Here is a 21785-nt window from a genome sequence, read left to right as displayed (position 1 = left end):
GCGAGGGTCCCACATGGCGCACAAACCTCTCCTGCCGCGCCCGCTGCTCCCCTCAGCAGTGTATTTCGTCAGTCTGCCTGTTCTGTTCCCTGCTCTGGCTCTGGTGAATCCTCTCACCCTCCCGCGCTTCTGACTGTCCCCAGTGCTTGTATAAATAAATAAATAAATCTTTAAAAAAATAATTTCCAAACCCCTTTGTGGTATAGACCACGATTACCCCCACTTTGCAGATGAAATGGAGGCACAGAGAGATGAAGGAATTTGCTTAAGGTTCCACAGACAGTAAATGACAAGGAGGCTCAGGAAGCAACATGACTGCCAATACCGAGCAAGCTCCTTGTCCTGCGCGTGCAGGGCCATCTCCCACACACCTCCACATTCCCGGGTCTGCTCCCACGCCCCACCTCCAAAAAACATGTCAGTATTTATGACAAGTGCCCTTTCCTCTAAGACCTTCCCGGCCACCTGTGGCCACCTGAGCACTCCGGGGCCCTGTGCCTTTCTTCCAAGGCTCCAGGTCGGCCTCCTCCCTGCCTGCATTGCCACACAAGCTTTCTGGTATGCTGGTGCCCCACCTCATTGCCAGTTGTTACAGGTTGATTAAAAAAACGCGGGCCAGTGTCACATTCTCCACCCCTGTGCTGAAACAGACCACGTGCCTCATGGAGCTGAGTGCTGAAGACAGAATTATGACAGGAGCCGGGCCTCTCTAAAGACTTAAACTAAGAGGCCAGGTCTGGGGTCACCCTTAGGTCCCTCTCTTCCCTTAGCACCAGGTGAACCAAAAGCAACGCACGTTCATTTATTCATCCACCGAATGTTTACTGAGCATTCCCTGCATGGCAGACAGCGTCATAAGCGCTGCCCATATGGCAGGAAACCAGCCGCCTGGGGCTCGGGAGGGCAGCTGGGGCTCGGGGTAGGCGCCAAAGCATGAAGCCACGAGTTGGGCTTGGCCCCGGGGCCCCTCCCTCTAGAAACCTAGACGCGGAACCGCTGCTGCTTCTGGGCTCCCCGTCTGGATGTGGCTGCCGACACGCGCGTCTCGGCGGACACGGGCTCGCTGGGAGGGCAGAGCTGGCTTCAACCAGGGGTGGGGGGGGGGCTCCCCTGGTGGCGCAGGGGTCGGGCGCTGGGCTGCGAAGCTGCCCGCAGCCTCTGCAGCGCCGGTTCGATCCCCGGCTGCCGGGCGAGGGTCCCACATGGCGCGCAGACCTCTCCTGCCGCCCGCTGCTCCCCTCAGCAGTGTACTTCGTCAGTCTGTCTGTTCTGCTCCCCGCTCTGGCTCTGGTGAATTCTCTCACCCTCCCGCGCTTCTGACTGTACCCAGTGCTTGTATAAATAAATAAATAAATCTTAAAATGAGAATAGAAGACTTGGACAAAGGCGGCTGGCCCGCGTGCGCGCCTGGGGGGGCGGCTGCCCAACTCTGCAGCCGGGTCCTGCTCCCCGGAGGCGGCCTCCCTCCGCGTGGCCCTGCGCAAGTGGCTCGGCCGCCCTGGCCCCGAGTGTCATGTTGCTTACCCGGGTGCCCAGACCTCGCGCCGGCGCGGGGCTCCACCCGCGCCCGCACCGCGCCCCGGCCGGGTCTGGGCCCGCCGCGCCGCCCGGGGCGGAGGCCGCGCTCAGCGCTGCCCACGCGGTGCCGGACACGCGCCCCCCAGGACCGGGCGCCCGCGGCCTCCCTGCAGGGGCCCCCGCGGCCCGCCAGGGCTTCACGGGCTCCCCGGGGCGGGGCGCGGGCGGGGCCGGCGGGTTCCTGGGCCGGGGCGGCGGGCGGGGGCGGCGCGCGGCGGCCAATGGCGGCGGCGCCGCGGCGGGGGCGGGGCAGGAACCGCGCGCTGACAGCCCGGCCCGGCCCGGCCCCGCCCGGCCCCGCGGCTCCGGGAGCGCAGCCGGCCAGGGCCCGCGGCCGCGGCAGGCGAGGGCGGGCGCCGGGTCGTGGCCGCCGCGCTGCTGCGCCCTCCCCGCCGCGCGCGCAGCCGCCTCCGGGCGCCGGCGACTCCCCCGCGGCCGAGCCGTCCCCGCCGGGCCCGGGCGCGCTGGGGCGCGGGCGGCGCTCAGGACGCGCGAGGGGCCGGCCCGGGCGGCGCGGGCGCCGGGATGAGCCGGCCATGGAGCGGCCGCGGCCGGGCGCGCGGAGCCGGCCCGCGCGGCAGCGACCGCGCCGCCTGAGCCGGGGCCCCGGGAAACCCGGGGGGCCCCCGCGGCCGCCTCCGGGACGCACGGGAGCCCCGCGCGGCGGACTCCGCAGCGAACGCGGCGCTGAGCCGGCGCGTCCCGGGCTGCGCGCCCTCGGCGCTGGGGACCCGGCCGGGCGCGGGCGCGGGCGCGGGGCCGGCGAGGGGCGAGTGCGCGCGAGTGCGCCCGGGAGCGACCCGCGGCCGGCGGCCCGAGCGGCCATGCTGCCCGGGGTGGGCGTGTTCGGCACCAGCCTCACGGCGCGGGTCATCATCCCGCTGCTCAAGGACGAGGGCTTCGCGGTGAAGGCGCTGTGGGGCCGCACGCAGGAGGAGGCCGAGGAGCTGGCCGGGGAGATGAGCGTCCCCTTCTACACCAGCCGCATCGACGAGGTGCTGCTGCACCAGGACGTGGACCTGGTGTGCATCAACCTGCCGCCGCCGCTCACCAGGCAGATCGCGGTCAAGACCCTGGGTGAGCACCCCCGAGCCCTCCCCACGCCCCCCAGCTTCCCGCCGCCCCCGAGCCCCGGCAGCCCGCGCTGCACCTGCTCGCCGAGGGGCCCCGCGCACCCACACCCCAGCCGCGCGCCTCGCTCCCCGTCCCTGGCCTCTCCCACCCCTGCGCTTTCTCCGTGCGGGCATCACCTGGAGGCGCGACCCAGGTGTGCGGCGCGGGGCCGGAGGAGGCGCGCGCCGGGGGGGGGAGCTGGGCCCTGAGCGCGGGCTGCTCGGAGCAGGTCCCCGGGGCGCGTGCCCGCCCGGGGTGCGCCCGGGGCCGCCTCAAGAAAGGGCCCCACGTGCGTCTCGGGTTTTCCCGGGGTCCGCGGACGCCTGACAGCTAGCAGCTCTGCGCCCCGGGAGAGCAGCCCTTTCCTCTGGGACTCAGTGGAGTATAAAATTAGGGCTGTGACCAGCTGATTAGCTGCAGTTTCTTCGTTTTCGCGGAAAGCCAGGAGGGCGGGAGAGGTGGGGAGACCTGGGCAGAGGTGGGGAGCGGGCCGGGGGCGGGATCTGCTGGAACGGCCCCAGGGAGTCGTGGGTTCGCCAGAACTGGTTTGAAAAAAATCAAGGAAATCTAACTTTCCAGGGAGCAGCTCAGCAACGATCTTCTGTGCAGACTTGGAGGAACAGGTCTTAGATCTTTAGCGAACGGTGCAGGAGCTGCCGAGATGCGGGTGCTGTGTGTGGGGAAGGCCCCGCGCTGCCAGTTCCACTTGGAAGCCGGCGACGGTTCCCCCTCAGTTTGCTTGGGGAGCAGCTCCCAGGCGCAGTGTTGACAAGCGTGTTGGGGTGAGCTCACTGCTCCTCACCATCTGGGGCCTGCAGCTCTTTGGGTCTGATCCTCCCAGAGTAGCAGTCTAGGCGCCTCTGCTGTGTGCAGAGGAAGAATGTCTTGTCCATCAGCAGTTCTCACGCAGGCCTAGGGAGACTGCGCACGCTTGACTTTTGGGAGAAATAGATCACCCACCCTTGAAAGCTGGGCATTTTATTGGTGGGGAAAGAAACAAAACTTAGGGTCCAGGATGTCACCTCAGAGGTGAGTTAGAAGGGGAGAATGGAAATGGGCAGAAGGACACCCAGAAGCCAATTACTGCTTATGTAATCTTTGGAGAGAATGTTGTGTATTAAAAAACAGGTATGGATTCGGGGTAGGTGAAATGTATGTGCATATTAATTTTATTGAAGGTTTATTTATTTATGCATACAGGAACTTGGGTGCAGGCCAGAGGTGCAGGGGGTGAGAGGATTCCCCAGAGACAGAGTGGGGAGCAGAACAGGTGGATCCACTGAAATCCACTGCTGAGGGGAGCAGCGGGGAGACAGGAGAGGTCTGCTGTGCCATGTGGGTAGCTCCCTGGCCGGCCCGGGATCGAACTCGTGCTGCAGAGGCTGTGGACAGCTTCACAGGCTGCATCTTAACCCCTTGCACCACCAGAGAGGCCCTGTGTATATTAATTTTATCTTCAAAGACCTATGACCAGACCAGCAGGCCCTTTCTCCCTGGAAAACCAGTTTTGAATCTGGCCGTTCTTCTCTTTACTCAGAATGGACACTTGATGGAATTCCTAAGGAGGCTGGTTTCAAGTTGTCAAGTTTCACATTCACTCTATTAAGCTTTGACCTTTGTTGCCTGGTTTCTTTGGCCTTGGATCGAATGCCATTAGGTTCTACCCCTGCATTTCCTTTCTGTTTGTTCTAACATATGTGAGGTCGCTGCGCTCTGCCCTCACAGTGGTTCTCTGCATTTCAGCTGGATTAGAACTCTCCCAGAGCCCACATCTGTTAGGCCAGTTTGTATGAAACAGGACCCTGGAAGTCTTATGACAGGTCATGTCAAAGATGTGGCTGTAACGTTGCTTCTCCCCTCTTAAGGCAGCACAACCTCGCAGACCATCAACTCCAGAGCCTGTCTAAGGAAAGCAGCAATTTGGGGAACAAGAATGTTCAGTTTTGACCATCTCTAGTACTTTAGCAATGAAAGTATTTGGGGATTCTGACTTTGAGAGAAGTGGTACAAAATTATACATCTGGATACTTCTGTTCTTATTTTCAAAAATCCCTCTGATATGTTTTTTTCTTGACTCTTTGAGTGCCAGAGACATAGAAAATAGACTTAATTTAATAGTCAAGTCTATGGAATAGGTTTTTATCATGTTTTTGTTGTAGGTTTTGGGCTTTTATTTTTTCACACCAGGTTCTACAGGGAATTTAAGGTAGTCTGTAGTTTTTTAGAAAATGTGGAGGCATCGGATATAGGTGTGGCTGTGCTTTGGTCTTGTTTCAGATTTTATCTTCATTGGAAAATCCCTGGACCTGCTGTCCTTTGCATTGTGTCTTCAAGTGCACAGCAGGGGGGTGGTCCTGATTTGCTTTGCTGTCACAGTTAGAGGTTCAACAAATACACAACACAGGAAGTGAAAAACCCCAAACAGTTATTGGGCTGGGCTGGCCGTTGGGGGTTTAGAGACTCTATGTTTGCTTGGAGTTGAAATAAGCCAGGCTTGAGAGTGCTGGTGAATTGTCCTTCTTTACTGAAGGCCCGAGTGTACAGTTGTGTGCCCAGCGATGGTGACCACTCTGTCACCCTCAGGTCCTTCCTGGAACTGGCCACAGGGCTGTCAAGGGGAGCTTTTTGGTCTAGAGATCATAGAGAAATGAGACGTGGAATCTATTGAATTTCTCACATCTTCCTCTAATTTCTAAAAATGTCCTTGAAATCCCTACTTCGGTAAACTAGGTATTTTTCTGTTGTAGGACCTTTTCTACCATGTACAATTACTACGGTTCCCAGCAGGTATTTCTTGTTAAATATCTCCTATGTGCCAGGCACTGTGGTCGGTGCTGAGTATAAAATATTTCAGGATGAAAACAATCCTCTATGATAGATATTAGCCCCATTTAACAGATGAAGGCGACTAAAACTCAGAGATCTGGTGGTGATCAGACTGCCTGAACTGCTGATAGTCCAGTTGCTCAAGGATATCCAGCTAGAGATTTCGACCCTCCATCTTGTCCTCTTCCACTGTGATTTCTTCCTCGTCCATCCCCAACGTGGCCTCAGGTCGTTCTCTCAGACAGCCGGCTGCTCTGGCAAAATTGCTGGGGTTATCCTTTATTCCTGATACCCCACCCATGGAATCACTTCTTAAATCTGGTTGGTGCCCTCATTCCTCTTGTATCTGTTCCCTTTTCTGCATCTTTGCTTCCTCCATAGAAGAAATTGATCCCTTACCTAGTTTCTGAATTAGGTTCTGTCTGCCCCCTCCCTTCCTCACTGCTGCCAAAATTACCTGGACGAACCAAAGGCCTGCTCATCACTTCTGGGCAAAGCCCCAACTTCCTGGCATGATAGATCGGCAAGAGCCAGCCCCTGAAGACCCTGCCCAGCCTCGTGCTGCACCTTCTGGAGCCCCGTGAGCTTCAGCTGAACCAAATTACTGGGATTTTTTTGAATGGAGTGTGTTTGTTCATATATCCATGGCTCTGTCCAGAAACCCTTTGCCGGGCCTCCCCTGGTGGCGCAGCGGTTGAGCGCTGGGCTGCGAGGCTGCCCGCAGCCTCTGCAGCACCCGTTCGTTCGTTCCCCAGACGCCGGCGAGGGTCCCACAAAAAAAAAGAAACCCTTTGCCTTGTGCTTGTGGTTGATGACTGTTCATCCTTCAAGACTCAGCCTGAGTATTACCTCCTTCTGGAGTTCTTACTCTTCATCAGTCCTGCCCCCCACGTACCTGTCTGAGGCTTCAGCACCACAAGCTGGGATCTTTACTGGCACCTATTTTTAATACATTTGTTTAAAAGTTAAGTTTTAGTTATTTTAAGGAGGTTATGCATCCACATGGTACACATTTCAAATGCCACAAGAGTACATGTCTTCCAATTCCTGTCCTACAACTGGAAGAGATTATGGATACCAGCTTTTTATGTCTCCCTTTGAAGATTTTTCTAGGCATATACTGGAAAAAATATGCGTGAACTTTTAAAGTATTTTTTCATAATTGGTAACATCTTGTATATACCATTACATACTGTGTTTTTTGTAACATATCATCTTGACAATGTAGGTATCGATGGATACACAGATCTATAGGTGTACATAGGTATACATACACACATATATGCAAATAAAAATTGAGACTGTGAAGTCATCTTGTTTCTGTTTTGGGCTGATAATACTTCACTGTATAGATCATACAAAAATTTTAACCAGTTTTCTGTTGCTCAGCTTGTAGGTTTTTCATAATATTTTGCTTGTATAAACAGGCAATGGATAATCTAGAACATGTCATTTTGCAAGATGCCAGTCCAGTGTGCAGGATAAATACATGAATGGCTGGTTAAAAAGTATGTGCCCATTTTATTTAACAAAGCCATTGCCAAATGAGCCAGTCCGTGAAATGACCGTGCATTTTGTCAGTTTCCTTGTGTGCCTCTTTCCGTTAAGTCCCATGACTGAAGGCAGCGAAGGGTGGTCTGTCTTGCCTTTGTAGCCAGAGCAGATCCGTATGTGGGGCCGGCACTCTCCTCAGTCAAGACATGTTTCCCAGGTAACCCTCCCCGGGGGCCATTGCACCCTGACCATGCAGAACTACCCAGCTGCCTCCTGAGGTCCGGTCTTGTTTCTTCTCCAGTGTATTCTCCACTCACAGGGGAAGTGATAGCTGTGTCATTCCTGGCCCAGAGCCCATGGCACTTGGACAACATTCCAGCAACTTCTGTGACTTGTTTGGCCTGAAACGGCCCTGCCTAACATCACTCCCCTCTCTCCAGCGGCTGCGTGTCTCCTGCCACTTGGACCTCGTTTCTCTTTCTTAAACACACCTAGCTCAACGTGGGGCCTGTGCGAACTGGCCCTTCCCTTACCCAGAAGCCTCTCCCCTCAAGCGGCTAGGTAGTTCTGTCTTCCAAGTTCCAACTTAAAGCTCTATCAGGAGAGAAGATTTTGGACCCTACCCTCCAGTCAAACGTCTTCCTCCACCTCTCCATCGTGCATCTGTCATCCTTTTTATTTTCTTGGTGGCACAGTTGGTATCACAGTTTGCGATCATCTCTTTCATTTGTTTGCTTGTCCTCTTATTTGCTATTTGTCTCCCTGACTAGGCTGTAAGTACTTTGAGAGACGGCCTTTGTCTGCCCGCTCCAGCATCGCCTTATCGTCCCTCGACAGTGCCAGGCACTGAGTCACCTAGCAGGTGCACTATAAATATTTGCTGAATGACAAATGAATGCATTTTTAAAAGATTTATTTATTTATGCATGTAAGAACCGGGGTACAGGCCAGAGGTGCGGGAGGGTGAGAGGATTCACCAGGGAGCAGAACAGGCAGATTGGCTGAAAACACTGCTGAGGGGAGCAGTCGGTGAGTCAGGAGAAGTCTGCTGCACCATGTGGGTATCTCTCTGGCTGGCCAGTGTTTGAACTCATGCTGCAGAGGCTGCAGATAGCTTCATAGTGCTGTGCTTAACCCCTTGTGCCACCAGGGAGGCCCAAATGAATGAGCAAATCTTTGGAGAAAAGCAAAAGGTTCTAAGTAGGATATGCCCACCGATACATATTTTCCTGCATGCAGTAGCCCAGGGGTTCTCAGACTTACTGTGCATTCACATCTGGGAACCTTGTCAAAATGCAGATTCCTGGGCAGGACAGGACCTCCAGCATTTGCATTCCCGGCCATGGATACTGGGGCAGCCGTCCCATGGAGACAGGTGACGACATCTGTTTTCATGGTGCCTGTGCGGGCTTTTGGAGACTGTGGATTTGACTCTGCAGGGGAAGCCTCCGTGGGGCGAATGGAAGGCTCCTTTGGGAAGGAGAGTGAGGCTGTCAGCTTTCCCTGAGCTTCGATCTTGCTGCATGTTGGTCTTGCCCCAACTTGTTTGGCATCGTTCGCGCGGAGGCCCCGGGCCAGTGTGCCCTTTCCTGTCCCACTTCACAGTGTGGGCAGTTGCTCAATGTGGAGGAGGCTGCCGGGCAGGGGTGAGAGAGCAGGGAGGAAACAGGGTTGGGGCAGGGCCCCTGTCGACCTGTTGCCACACGGCGGAGATACAGCTGCAGAAAATGAAATGGTGTCTTTGAGCTTGATGCCAACCATTCTGAAGTCTCAGCAAACTCCGAGTTTCCATTTCTTCCTTGAAGTCTTTTCTTAGCCTGTTCCTCTCTGAAGACTGCGTGGAGAAGGGGGTGGAATTTTTCTCTCTGAGTTTCTGCCCCTAAGCGCTGAGTGGAATGATTTCGATCTCTAGGTTTGGTGTGGCGTTGAGGAAGCCCTGGGGTTCTATGTAAAGGAAAGGAATGACTCTGTTTACTGTAAGGAAAAGTCAAGCCTCACCGATCTCAGTTCATCTGTCTGAAATTAGGTGCAGTTGACTGATTATTTGGTTGATGCTATCAGGCTTTGAAAATGTACAGTTCTGCAGAAGAAGCCAGTTGAAGAAGTTGGATATCTTGATACTTGAAACTGAGGAAGTAAACCCCCTCCCCCCACAAATACTAGAAGAAAATCACATGCATTAAGGGAAAGAAAGATGTAAGCAGCTACTTATGTATTTTGATTCCGGGCTATCATGGGCCAGGCAAAGGGCATCCCTGTACAAGATGTTGTGATTCAAAAACTAAGTAATGGGCTCATCCAGGGTTGCTGTGACAGTTAAAATGAGACTTTCCTTAGGTAGCTCCATATGTTCTTTATAATTCTACTCTCTCCAGTGTCATCAGATCTCTAGCCTATGCCACATCATGTTTCTGAAGATTTCCTTTCCATATTCTTTGAAGAGCTGATTCCCTCCAGCTGGATTTAGAAAATACACTTTACAAGGTTTTTAGAAAACACACAATTTTTTTTTCCTTTTCAAAGGGAGTGATCATAAGCCAAGTTTCAGATATCATATGTGCTGTGAATCCAGCACTTGCTTCACAGAGATGTGATCTGGAAGGGGCTGATGGTGTTACCAGGAACTTGCCAGGCTCCTGTGAAGACTTACCATCACGAGGACGCTGTCTCAAGGAACTGGGGCAGTGATGTGGCTGAGTCTCTAGGTGCCCGGATGCCATGAACTCCCAGAATTTTACAGTTCTGTGTTCTGTGTCTCTCCAAGTGTCAGTTTCATCATCCTTCCCCATTTAGATCAGCTTCCTCTGCTTCGTGGGCCCCTTGGTGGACAGGACCTGTTCAAATGCAGCTCCCCAATATAAATATTCCAGGTGCAGCCATCCAAATTCCTGCTCCCACACCTGGTTGCTCCTGCCTGTGCCTGCTGCTTTTCCTGGCTCAGCCTTTTTGGAGATTATCTCAAAATGTGGGGGATACCTCACAAAATACTGTGGGGACCACTGTACTGGAGGGCAGTAGAGGTGGAGGAGTTGGAAGTGGGTCATTCCCAGCTGAGTCAAACTCCAAAAAGGTTCGGATTATGAGTACACTGATTTGGAAAATGATTTGACAAATATAGACAGTTCTTGATTACACAGATCTACACCCACTTTATGAAATACACCTTTGGCATTTTGCTGCTTTTATATTGACTATAGTAAAACTGGAAGAAAAAAGGTATGTGATGATCAGATGACGTCATTCTTGTTGCCCTTATTATAATTATATTTAGGATGTAGCTATAGAAAGGATGTGATGGGAAAGTAGGTAGACATGCCTGATTGAGTGGAGTTTTATGATCATTTGCCAGAAAAGATTCACTGATCTTTTCTGAGCACCCGAGTGGCATGTGTCAGCAGAGGGCTTGTGCGTGAGGCTTAGTCCTTTTGTACTTAAGTATTAGTTTAGGTCCTCAAAGGAGACAGGGAAAGTACTTAGGTCCTTGGAGAAAGAAGGGTTTCCACCTTCAGACGGAAGTTGTAACTTTTCCTCTTTGGGTCCCCAACCTGCTGGCCTGCCCTGCAAATTTTACACTTGTCAGCCCCCACAATTTCCTGAACCAAATCCTTTAAAAATAAAGCTGTACATAACCAACATGCTGTTGGTTCTGTTTTCTGGAGAACCCTGACAACTACAGACTTAGGCTGGCTCAAGGCCACCTGGCCAGGAGAGTCAGGTGACGAGACACTGGGGCGACGTGTCATGCCAGTGTGGGTCTGGAAAGACTGGTTGGTAGAGAACCTCTCAGTAAGTTCAGCTGGCAGGTGTGGAAGGTGTGGAGGAGAGAGTTCTGAGCATTGTCTCAAAGCAGGGTGACCTTGAAGGCTGACCTTGGTTCAGACTCAAGTCATGGTGGATGTTGGGGAGCAACCCTTGTGGCTGAGTCCTCTTCCTGACCAGTTATACACCAGTGAATAGGGGAAGCTGGCTCCTTGGGTTTGGGCAAGTCTGGGATATGGGGGAGCGGGGGGGTTAGACTTGCCTTGAAAAGTCTTAATGCCCTGGAGAGTGTTTATACACACAGAAAAAAATTACATCATAATTTTATGTTAAAAATCATACATAAAAATGATACAAGTTGTTTTCTAAATTTTCAATTTCCAACTTGGAGTACAGAGATGCCCTTTTAGTTAGCTAATAGCCATTAGTTAGAACTATAGATTTTTGAAGTCCCAAATTATGTTGGTTTGCAGTTTTAGCATTTTTTTTTAAATAGCTTTATTGGGGGTCTCCCTGGTGGCACAACAGGTTGAGCGCAGCGCTGTGAAGCTGACTGCAGCCTCTGCAGCCAGGGTTCGATCCCCTGCCAGGGAGATACCCACATGACGCAGCAGACCTCTCCTGCCTCGCCCGCTGCTCCCCTCAGCAGTGTATTTCTGCCAGTCTGCCTGTTCTGCTCCCCGCTCTGTCTCTGGTGAATACTCTCACCCTCTCGCACCTCTGGCCTGTACCCCAGCTCTTGTATAAATAAATAAATCTTAAAAAAATAGCTTTATTGGAATATACTATACATATCGGAATGTTCACTCATTGTAAGTGGTTCAATGATTTTTAGTACATTTATATAGTTATGCAACTATCATCACAAGCCTTTTAGAACATTACCAATACTCCAAAGAGTTTCCTCATACCTATGTGTATCCAAGCCCCATGCCCATTCTTAGCCTTAGGCAATCACAGATCTGCTTTTGATTTCTATTGTTTTTCCTTTCAAAGAAATTTTATATAAAGAAATTTCATATAATATGTAGCCTTTGTGTCTGGCTCCCTTCACAGCATAATGTGGTGTTGACCCATGTCATTATATATAGCAGAAGTTCATTCCTTTCATTCCTTTTTAATTATTGAGTAACATTCCATTGTATGGATATATCATTTTTGTTAATTTTCGTTCACCATTGATTATATATTTACATTGTTTCCAGTTTTTAGCTGTGCTGAATAATGCTGTTATGAACATTTGCATACATGCCTTTTGTAGATCCGTATTTTTATTTCTCTTGGATAAAACCTAGGAGTGAAATTGCTGGATGATATGGTATGTACATATTTCACTTTTTAAGAAACTGTCAAACTTTTCCAAAGCAGCTGTACACACTTTTTTTTTTTTTTTTTTACATTTCTACCAACAATGTTGGCAAATTCTAATTTCTTTACTTGGTGTTGTCAATCTATTTGATAAAACCATTATAGTTGGTGTGACATGGTCTCTCATGATTCGCATTAACATTTCCCTAATGACTAATGATATCAAACACTTTTTATATGCTTATAAGTCTGTCATATATCCTCTTTATTCAAATGTCTGCTAAAAGCTCTTGCCCGTTTCTAAACTGGGTTGTTTTTGTTGTCTTAATTTTGAGTTGTAAGAAGTGGTTTTGTGACTTTGTTTTCTTATTGCTGACGTCAGTTAAGTAACTCGACTTCAATTGGAGAGGGGTAGTTTTGTGGTTTTCAAATATTTCCCTTTATTTTTTATTTCAGAGATAACTGAATTTGTTCTCCAATCCAAGTAATAGTCGCTTTGCCAAATATTCATTGAAATGATTCATTATTTAGAAGCGCGAGACAACCATGTGAGCAGATGCTGATGACTGGGCTCCAGTGTGCCCCTAGGTCCTGATGATGCACTGAATACTCTTTGAAGGACATTTCCAATTCAAAGATTATCTGCAGTGCCCCAGGGTCATTTAATCACTTATTTTGCCCACTGTCTGGAGAGGGTTTCTTGATATCTCTCTCTCTTTTTTTTTTAAATTTAATAAACGCCTTTGGATGTTTTTAGCACTATTTTTTTTAAAGATTTATTTACTTATTTATATAAGAGCTGGGGTTCAGGCCAGATGCATGGGAGGGTGAGAGGATTCACCAGAGACAGAGCAGGGAACAGAACAGGCAGAGAGACGAAATACACCGCCAAGAGGAGCAGCGGGCTTCATAAGAGAGGGCTGAGGTGCCATGTGGGATCCTTGCCGGCCTGCCGGGATCGAACTGGTGCTGCCGAGGCTGCGGACAGCTTCACAGCGCTGTGCTCAACCTCTGCACCACCAGAGAAGGCCTGTTTGTAGCACTATTAACTGTGGTGAGAAATAAGCCATATAGTAAGCTGTGGTCTTTGTCTTTGAGAGAAGATAACGCACAGGCAAACACACAACAATGCAGTGAAATAAATGATTCAGCACAGACCTGAATAGTTCTATTGCAGTGCCAGGAAATGTTTGCTGAAGGCAACGAGCAGCTCAAAAATATGAGTATTGGCATAAGGGTCAACCACTGGGTAGCTTCCCAGCGCCAGTGTACATAAAAGGCACTAAAACAAAGGGGGAAACATAGGGAAAATGCTGGAACAGAATTTCCCGCTTGAGAAGGATTATGTGTTCTCGAGAACCTTGCTGTGGAGTGCGGCCTGGCAGGGGCTTCCGCCAATGGGTGGTGAGTTATTGCTACATGGCCCAGTGAAGGGTCAGATAGAGTTTGCAGCTTAGCTTTTGTTTTGCTGAGCTGGGAACTTGAGTTGGAGGTTAGAGATAAAACGTGCTGGCCTGTGAGGAAAGGCCACACTATCCCCAGTGCCCTTCCCCTCAGACAGCCAGGCTCCCTGAGGAGGTGGCCTTGCAGATAATGGATGCTGCTGGAGTGCTGACGGAAGAGGGCTTTCTGGGAGCTGGCATGGTCTGGGAAGATCTTTTGGAGGAGGTGGGGCTTACATTTGACCAAGAAGAGGAGAGAGCATTTAAATAATTGAAAAGGAAGATGTAGGCGGCTGTATAATATGAAATCCTCTCAAGGAATCACATGGTTCTGTAGCAACACTGAGGAGAACGGTTTGTTTTAAGGACATTTAAGAACGTCCAAAATTAAAAGCCGATATTTCATACCTAGATTTAATATTTTTGCTAGTATGTTCCTCTCTCCCTCCTTGGTGTGCAGTGAGTTTCACTTGCGTCTTCCTCTGCCCTTGGAGCCCAAACGGTGACAGTCACAGATGTCGCAGCTCTGGGGTCGGCAGTGGAAACAGCTTGTGGAACACTGGGAGGGAGCCCATGAGAGGGCCACAAATGGCCGCCTTTGGGGTCTGAACAAGCTGCAAAGATCAATTTAGTGGGAACCGTGGTAAAGGCCAAAGCCCCAGAGGGATGGAGTCGACTAGGCACCGCCACATGTGGAGAGCAGGTCAGCGGAGGAGGCCTCCACTGTGCGCTTCCTCATGGACATTTGTTCCACAGTTGAGCCCATTTAGGTCCGGGGCAGATGCTGGCCTGGGGCTCTGGGGTGCTGGGAGAAACAGCCGTCACATGTCGCTGCATGTGCTTGTCAAGGTCAGGAGGTTGGCGCGAGTGGGAGGAGACTGTGACCCTGAGGCCCCCTGCAGAGTGGTCTGCTGCTGGGGGAGGCGGTTCTAGGATGAGGTCGCAGTGGTGGAATGAATAGTCAGACCTGATTCGGGGTCTACAAGTCTGTCAAGGGCATTGCCAGGTGAGTGTGCCAGCTGAGGCTTTTCAAAGCTCCCCAGATGTGATACACCATGTACCTTCATTGCTTTATTCCAAAAGGTAAAGTTCCTTGCTGAATTTGTTGCCATCCGTTGAAAGTAAAGTGAGGCATCCAGATGCTTGTACCCCATCAGTGGAAAAGTCATGCAGTTTGAAGAGGCTGCCCCAGCACGCTGCCTGGGGTTGGGTCCTGGCCTTGTCTCATGGTTGTGAGTCCTCTGCTTGACTTCTGTGAGCCTCAGTTTCTTCCTCTTTGATCATAGAAATACCCAACTCAGAGGCTGTTGACTGAAACAGGAACTTAATTATAGCCGAGTGCTTAAAAAACATAAGAGCATTACGATTAATCAGAACTCATAGTGAGCTACAGTAATTCATTCTTTCCTTAAACAAATATTTATTGAGTACTAGCTCTATACCAGGCACTCTTTAGATCAGTGCTTTGTACAGTAGCCATTGCAGCTCTTTAGATTTACATAAATTAAAATTATTATTATTTTTTTTTTATGCATACAAGAGCTGGGGTATAAGCCAGAGGGGTGTGAGGATTCGCCAGAGACAGAGTAGGGAACAGAACAGGCAGATCTACTGAAACTCACTGCTGAGGGGAGCAGCGGGCGAGACAGGAGAGGTCTGCTGCGCCATGTGGGTAGCTCCCTGGCTGCCTGGGATGGAACTCGTGCTCCAGAGGCTGTGGACAGCTTCATAGTGCGGTGCTTAACCCCTTGTGCCACCAGGGAGGCCCCCATAAATTAAAATTAAATATTCATTCCCTCAGTTGCCCTGGCCACATTTCAAGTGCTTGAAGGCCACATGTGACTGACTAGTGGCTACCATATTGGACATGCCACGTTGAACATCCCCACCGTTGGACAGTGCTAATCTCAACATGAACATGGCGTCATTTATGCTTGATATAAATATGGATTTTTAAGAAATCCAAACTTTGGGGTGCATTCTGTTTTCTCCTAGGAAGGGGATGATAGGGAGTCTACACAGCGGGTTACTGGTGTCTCAATCTAATTATTAGATGTTTAATGAGGTGTGTAAGATCGCTACCATTAATAAAAAGATGAGCTGTGGAGAGAGTCCTGAAGTCTCCATTGGATGTTGGGAATGAGAGATAAATGACACCCCTCCCACCTGGGGGTCACCACAGGAGCTTTTGGTAGCAGATGCACAGAGGAGGCTGGAGTGACGCCAGCGCAGGATTTCAGCTTTGCTCACAGGAAATGTTTTCTTAGTCTTCGCAGCAACCCTGTGAGATTTTCCCGTTCTTTCTCCAACGTAAAGCCCCAAAGCACAGAAAAGCAAAGTGACTGGGGAGCTTGTAGAGGAGGGTGGTGGTGGGGAAGGGACTAGATTTAGGGAAGATACTCACAGTTTCTGAGGGCCTGGCTGGGGCAGGGAGACTGATGTAAGAGCAGGAAGGTTGCTTTCTACTCTGCTGCTCACATACTGTGTGACTCTGGGCAAAATGAGGTTTCTGGCTGAATTCCTCCACTTCCCTACATCTGAGGGGAAAGACTAATAAGTACGAAAGCTTGGAGCCTCCATGAATACATAATTACTATTTTGCTAATTATTATTGCTTTTCTTCTTCAAGTCCCATTAACTTTGTGAAAGCAATATCCATCTGTGAGCATCCCTACAGGAGCCGGGACTGCGGAATTCCAGCTCGTTGGAGCTTGGAGGGAGAGGGTAGTGTGCATTTGTGAGAACATGAGCACATCTGTGCCCAAGTGTGAGCACATCCGTGTCCTACAGAATGTCTCTCGACTAGTGTTAAAGGCAAGGTGAGGGTTTTAGAGTCCTTGTTTAAATTTGTCATCGGCAGCTCTTTCATCTCCCGCAGGAATATGGGCACTCAAAATCGAGTGATGAAGAAGAGAAGGTCTCTTCACCCTTTCTAATAAAGCTGGGGCACGGAGGAGAAAAGAGCAGCAGGCATAAATATTTAGGGGGAAAAAACGTCACATGGCTTTGTTTGTCTGAACTTCTGCTCTTTCTAGCGCCGCCCACATGGGATATTTGTTTACACTGACGATGCTGCTCTCAGAGTCCTGGGGGACAGGCTCACAGCCCTTGGGGACACGGCCCGTCTGACTTAATATGCACAGCTGTTCACGTCTGGGCACAGCAGTGGCCCGGCTCCCCAGAGAGGTCCCTGGGTCCCTGGGTATCTCAGCTCTGTGGAGCTGAGATGTAGCTGCTGTGCTTACCCAAATGCAGGGGTGCCGTCCACAGCCGGCCCCACAGGCGTTTCCAGGATGGTGTGTGCACGGGCAGGTGACTTTTCTCCTCTGTAGCCCCCAAGACCCAGTCTGGATGACGCTGACAGGGGCACTGTGATAGGGAACGCCTCCTGGTGCTGGGGAAGCCAGTGGGATGGCCTTGACCACATTCCCCCAGAAGGGATTACTGCTTGGGTTGTTGTCAGTTTTCATGCAGTTCCACCTTTGTCTTCACCATCCATTTCTTGAGTGTCTACAAAGTATGTGGCAGTACTCTAGGCTGTGAGGCCTGAGAAGAAATGAAAGATGCTTAAGTTATGGTATTTCCTCTGAAAGAGCTTATAACCTACCCGTGTTTAAATGAGATGAGGAACTGGCACCGGGCACTTACATAGTAGGTCCAGACCCAGCACAATCCACTGTTACCTCATTCTCACCTCATAACTGACCTTCAAGGTGGGTGTTTAGCGTGTCCATCTGCACGCGGGAAATTGAGCTGTGGAGTGTAGGTTCAGCATCGCATAACATGGACTGTGACACCTTTTTTCACACTTTAACATCTAAATTATGACTGTCATGTTTAATTTAGTGACAGAGGGGCCTCCCTGGTGGTGCACGGGGCTAAGACACAGCACTATGAAGCTATCTGCAGCCAAAGCAGCGCAAGTTCGATCCCCGGGAGGCCAGAGAGCTACCCACATGGCACAGCAGACCTCTCCTGTCTCGCCCGCTGCTCCACTCAGCAGTGTATTTTAGTTGATCTGCCTGTTCTGCTCCCCACTTTGTCTCTGGTGAATCCTCTCACCCCCCGCACCTCTGGCCTGTACCCCCATTCTTGTATGCATAAAAATTAATAAATCTTAAAAAAAAAAACCAGTAGAGAAGGAAACATTTCAATTAAAAAAAGATTTAATGACAGAAGCTTTCTTGGTCATAAGTAAAATAATTGTAGGCCTTTGCAGTGTGTCCTTGATTCTGTGAAACAGGATATTTTGTCAGGTCCACTCAGCTAAGTAGTGGACTCAGAGTTAAATAGATGTTTCCCTGATGCTAACCACTGTGTGCTGACCACGACTACATGCTTCAAAATCCGTGGTCCATGTGCACAAAGGCCTTAGGATTTTGACAAAGTATGAAAAGGGGAATGAGAACTGACCAGGAGCCCACATGATCCGCTAGCATAGCCGAAGGAGATGACAGCCTGTGTCAAACCAGATGTTGAGTGATTTAGAAAATGTTATTTCATCGTCTTCCCTGCTCTGCTGATAAAAACTCAGCATATTATAATTTGAAGAGGCCAAAAATAAATGGTAAACTTGTCTGGATAAGATAGAAATAGAGAAGCCATGTGTTCCTCTGTTGGTTCTGGGGTGCTCTACGCTGAGAGTGGGGTGTTCTAGGCTCAGGTTTTACCTGCAGGGATCCTGAGGTACCTGATGTGTCCAGAGAACAGCCATAGGTGACACAGGCTGACTCCCTGCCCCTGGGCCTAATTCTGGCCAGGCCCCACATACATGGCTGAGTGTTTATCATCATCCTAACGCCCAGCTATGCAGTGAGCTCTGTTGAATTCCACAGCTGTCTAGGATTCAGAAAGCAGCTCCAAGGGTGATCGGGGACAGCAGCTAAGCCGTGGCGACGTGCAGTGACCCCCAGCCTTGCTCATCCTGGCCTCCATGGGCTTAGAGCTCTGGTCCCACGATGGGCTTTGACAAAGTCATTTTCTTGAGCAACTGATAGTGAAAAGCAGGGAAGAAAAGGGTCACGTTGGGTGATCTGGTGTCATGGGAGGCTGTCCGGGTGGGTGGAAAGAGAGCACTCCTGGCTGTTGGAGCATGGAGGCAAACCTTGGCAGGACCTGTCTCCCTCAGCGCAGGGAAAAAGCAAGTCTCAGAGGAGTTGAGTGACTTGTCCTGGTCACAGAGTGAAGCGGTGATGCCAGAGGCAGGAGCAATCCAGGACCTCCAGAGAGAGCTCTTTTCACCTTATCAGATATTCAGTCCTCAGAGCGGGAGCTGTATTTCTCCAACAATGTGGAAAATGGGGAAGTTGACTTCTGGGAAGCACTGGTAAGGAAGTAGCCACATAATAACTAAGAAAAAACTGCAGACACAATCGTGGTCAGGGAAGCCTTACTCACAATACTGAAACGCTAGAAACCAACAGGAATGTTCAAGAGTAGACTATGTAAATATAGTGAGTACCATTGATTAAATAGCCGTTGGGATTAAATAATCATTGAGATGATGTGTAGGAAGACTAGCAAAAATGGGGAGTTTTTTATTCTATACATACCAGCAAAGGATACCGGAGTATTTGTATATTCGTAATGACATCCTTGCTATTATAGACACACATACAAGCATACCCAGAAAACTAAAATCAGGTAGGTTAATAAGCCAAAAGCCTAATGATAGTTATTATGGATTACGGGATTCTGAGCTTTTTCCTTCGCTAAATTTTCAATTTTAAGACTATGATCCTAATGTAAAAAATACATTTATTTATCTTTGTCTCAAATTTATTTATTATCGTCTCAAAAGAGACAATCATGGGAAAGTTGGCTGGGAAGACTATCCAAGCTTTACATTCTGTGATCCTTGGAATCTGGGACATGGACAGATGTTCGTGGTGCAACAAAAATTAGTCCAGCATGAGCCAGAGACAGTCTTCCCGGCCACGGAAGTGGTTGTATGACGATCTAGGAGCTCGGCTGTTGTGCAGGGGGTAATTTGAAGTGACTCTGAATTTGGGGGAACTCATAGGCTCTTGGTTGTTAGGGTCACATATTTGTACTTTTAAACCCAAAACGTTGCAGGAAGGAAGGGGCTGGGCTCACCCGCATCTCCCTCTGCCTCCTGCCCTGGCCTCAGGTGGACGTGACGCGCTCGTTGGCTTCAGTCTTCCCAAGACACACAGGAATGGTGTGAATGCAACGTTTCCAGTTTCCATTTCCCCTTTTCTTTGCAGAGAGTTTTCTTTTGAGCCAAACCTGTGCTGTTGTAGATGGTTAGCCGCTTCCGAACCTTTTTTCTGGAAAGTCTGCGGGGATTTCTTTCTGGGCTTGGTGGATGGGTGGTGGCAAAGCCTAAGGATGTTGGCCTGGGAGCCTGGGCAGGTGATTCTTGTCCTGGCACCCACAACTAATTAGCTGTGTGACCTTGGGCAAGTGACCTCACCTCTCTGGACTTTCATTTTCTTAACCGTGAAATGCAGGCTCCGGAGGTGGTTTATAAGAGTCCCTGCCAGTTCTACCTGTTTATCTATTCCAGCAACTCACTTTAAATGCTTGGCATTGACTGGGAAAAAGTATTTGGCTTGGTAAATATTTTTAAGTGCTGTTTTATTACCATTGCTATCATATGGTTGATTAGCTTCATTTTTTTTTCCCTTTTAATCTGCTCAGCAAGCACACAGCTCTGCTTTGTACCAGAATACATTCTTTCTTTCATCTGCCAGGGAGGAGCTGTGTTCTAGAGGCAGTGATTTGGCTGGTGTTGGCTTAGTGGGAAGACTGCTCACCCGCAGTGTGACTGGGTGTGCCTGGGTATGTACAGGCGTATGTGTGTGTGTGTGGGGGCTCCACCCACATTTATCATGCCCCTGATGATTTTTTCCCCTTGATGTCACTGCTGAGAAATGCACCTGCATAGTTAGCTCTCTCTGCCAGCTGTCAAGCTGGCTGTGGGGCTTGGAGTGATTTCTGGGCACCACTTTGCCAGCGCTGTGGACCTTTGGGGTTAGCTTCCTGTGCAGGTGCCTCCTGAAGCAGATGGTGCCTCAGATGTAGCTTTGCCCAAGAAGAGCTTCTGGCTGTCTGCAGCAGACCAAAGAGTTGTTTGTTTCAAGCAACTGCAGCCAGAAATTTTATTGAGGACAGTTTCTTGGTGGCCAAAAGGAGGGAGACAATAGAGAATGTTGTCCTGTCACATTTAATTAGCTGGGAGGCAGCCACTTTTCTCCCCAGTGACCCCACTTTCTTTCTCCCCCACCCAGCCAGCCTACCTATGCCTCTAGCCACCCTCCCTAAGAGGTGGAACAGGTAATGAGAATGAAGGGTGGCAGGAAGTGGCTCATTACTGGGAAAAGACTGAGTGATTCTCATCAGGTCCCATAAAGGTGAAGGTCATCCGAAGGTCTTGAAAGGGAAAAAAACCTCTTTTTCCTTCTTTTTTTTTTTTTTTTTAAGATTTATTTATTTATGCATACAAGAACTGGGGTACGGGCCAGAGGTGTGGAGACTGAGAGGCTTCACCAGAGACAGATTGGGGAACAGAACAGGCAAATTGACTGAAACACACTGCTGAGGGGAGCAGCAGGCAAGACAGGAGAGGTCTGCTGAGCCATGTGGGTAGCTCCCTGGCCGGGGATCGAACCCGTGCCACAGTGGCTGCGGATAGCTTCATAGGTTGCGTCTTAATCCCTTGCGCCACCAGAGAGGCCCCTCTTTTTCCTTCTTATCTCCCTGCTATCTCCTAACTCAGATTAGGAATCCATGTCATGCGGCAACAATGAGAAGGGACAATAGTATCATCCTTTAGTATTTTCCACACAAGTTATATAAGCAATGAGGGCCCAGCAGAGAATAAAGGAACTGGCGGAGGCAGATTCTGTGTCAGTTGGGGCATTTTGGGTCAGCCTCAACCAGGGTGACTTCCATCTTCCTCAGCATGAATTTTGCACTTGATTTCAGTGTTTGCAGTCCTCATAGATGGGAAGGCTTCTGGAGACCCAGCCTAAATGGTGCACTTCTTTGTGTTCATAGAGACTCCTCTTGGCGCCTCTTTGCAAGGCAGACACTTGCCTTGATGACAGAGTCCTGCATCAGCTGGGTATTGCATGATCCAGGTTTCCTTTTAAATGTGCTAAGGGTGCACATCCATCTTTTTCTTTAGAAGATTTTTAGGGAGACAGAAAATCTTGATGGTAACTTGCTATGTGGCCTGATACAGCTCCTTGACCCAACTGGCCTCCATTCTGCTCTCAGAACCAAGGGTCTGTTCACTGG

General features: G+C 50.0%; 1 protein-coding gene across 1 annotated transcript in view; it reads left to right on the top strand.

Moving 5' to 3' along the window:
• Positions 1 to 2377: 2377 nt before the first annotated feature.
• GFOD1 (glucose-fructose oxidoreductase domain containing 1) overlaps positions 2378 to 21785 on the top strand; it is a 116206-nt gene continuing 96798 nt past the window's right edge. Inside the window, exon 1 of the mRNA XM_037520931.2 lies at positions 2378 to 2655. Within this exon, the coding sequence (XP_037376828.2) occupies positions 2403 to 2655 (253 nt within the window). The 5' untranslated portion in view covers positions 2378 to 2402. The remainder of the gene's footprint in view (positions 2656 to 21785) is intronic.

This window comes from Talpa occidentalis, unplaced genomic scaffold (assembly GCF_014898055.3).
Source record: "Talpa occidentalis isolate TD23 unplaced genomic scaffold, MPIMG_talOcc4v2.1 talOcc4.2, whole genome shotgun sequence".
In the NCBI taxonomy this organism is placed as follows: Eukaryota; Metazoa; Chordata; class Mammalia; order Eulipotyphla; family Talpidae; genus Talpa; species Talpa occidentalis.
Note: the sequence above shows the minus strand (reverse complement) of the source record. Positions and strands in the feature narration are given on the sequence as shown.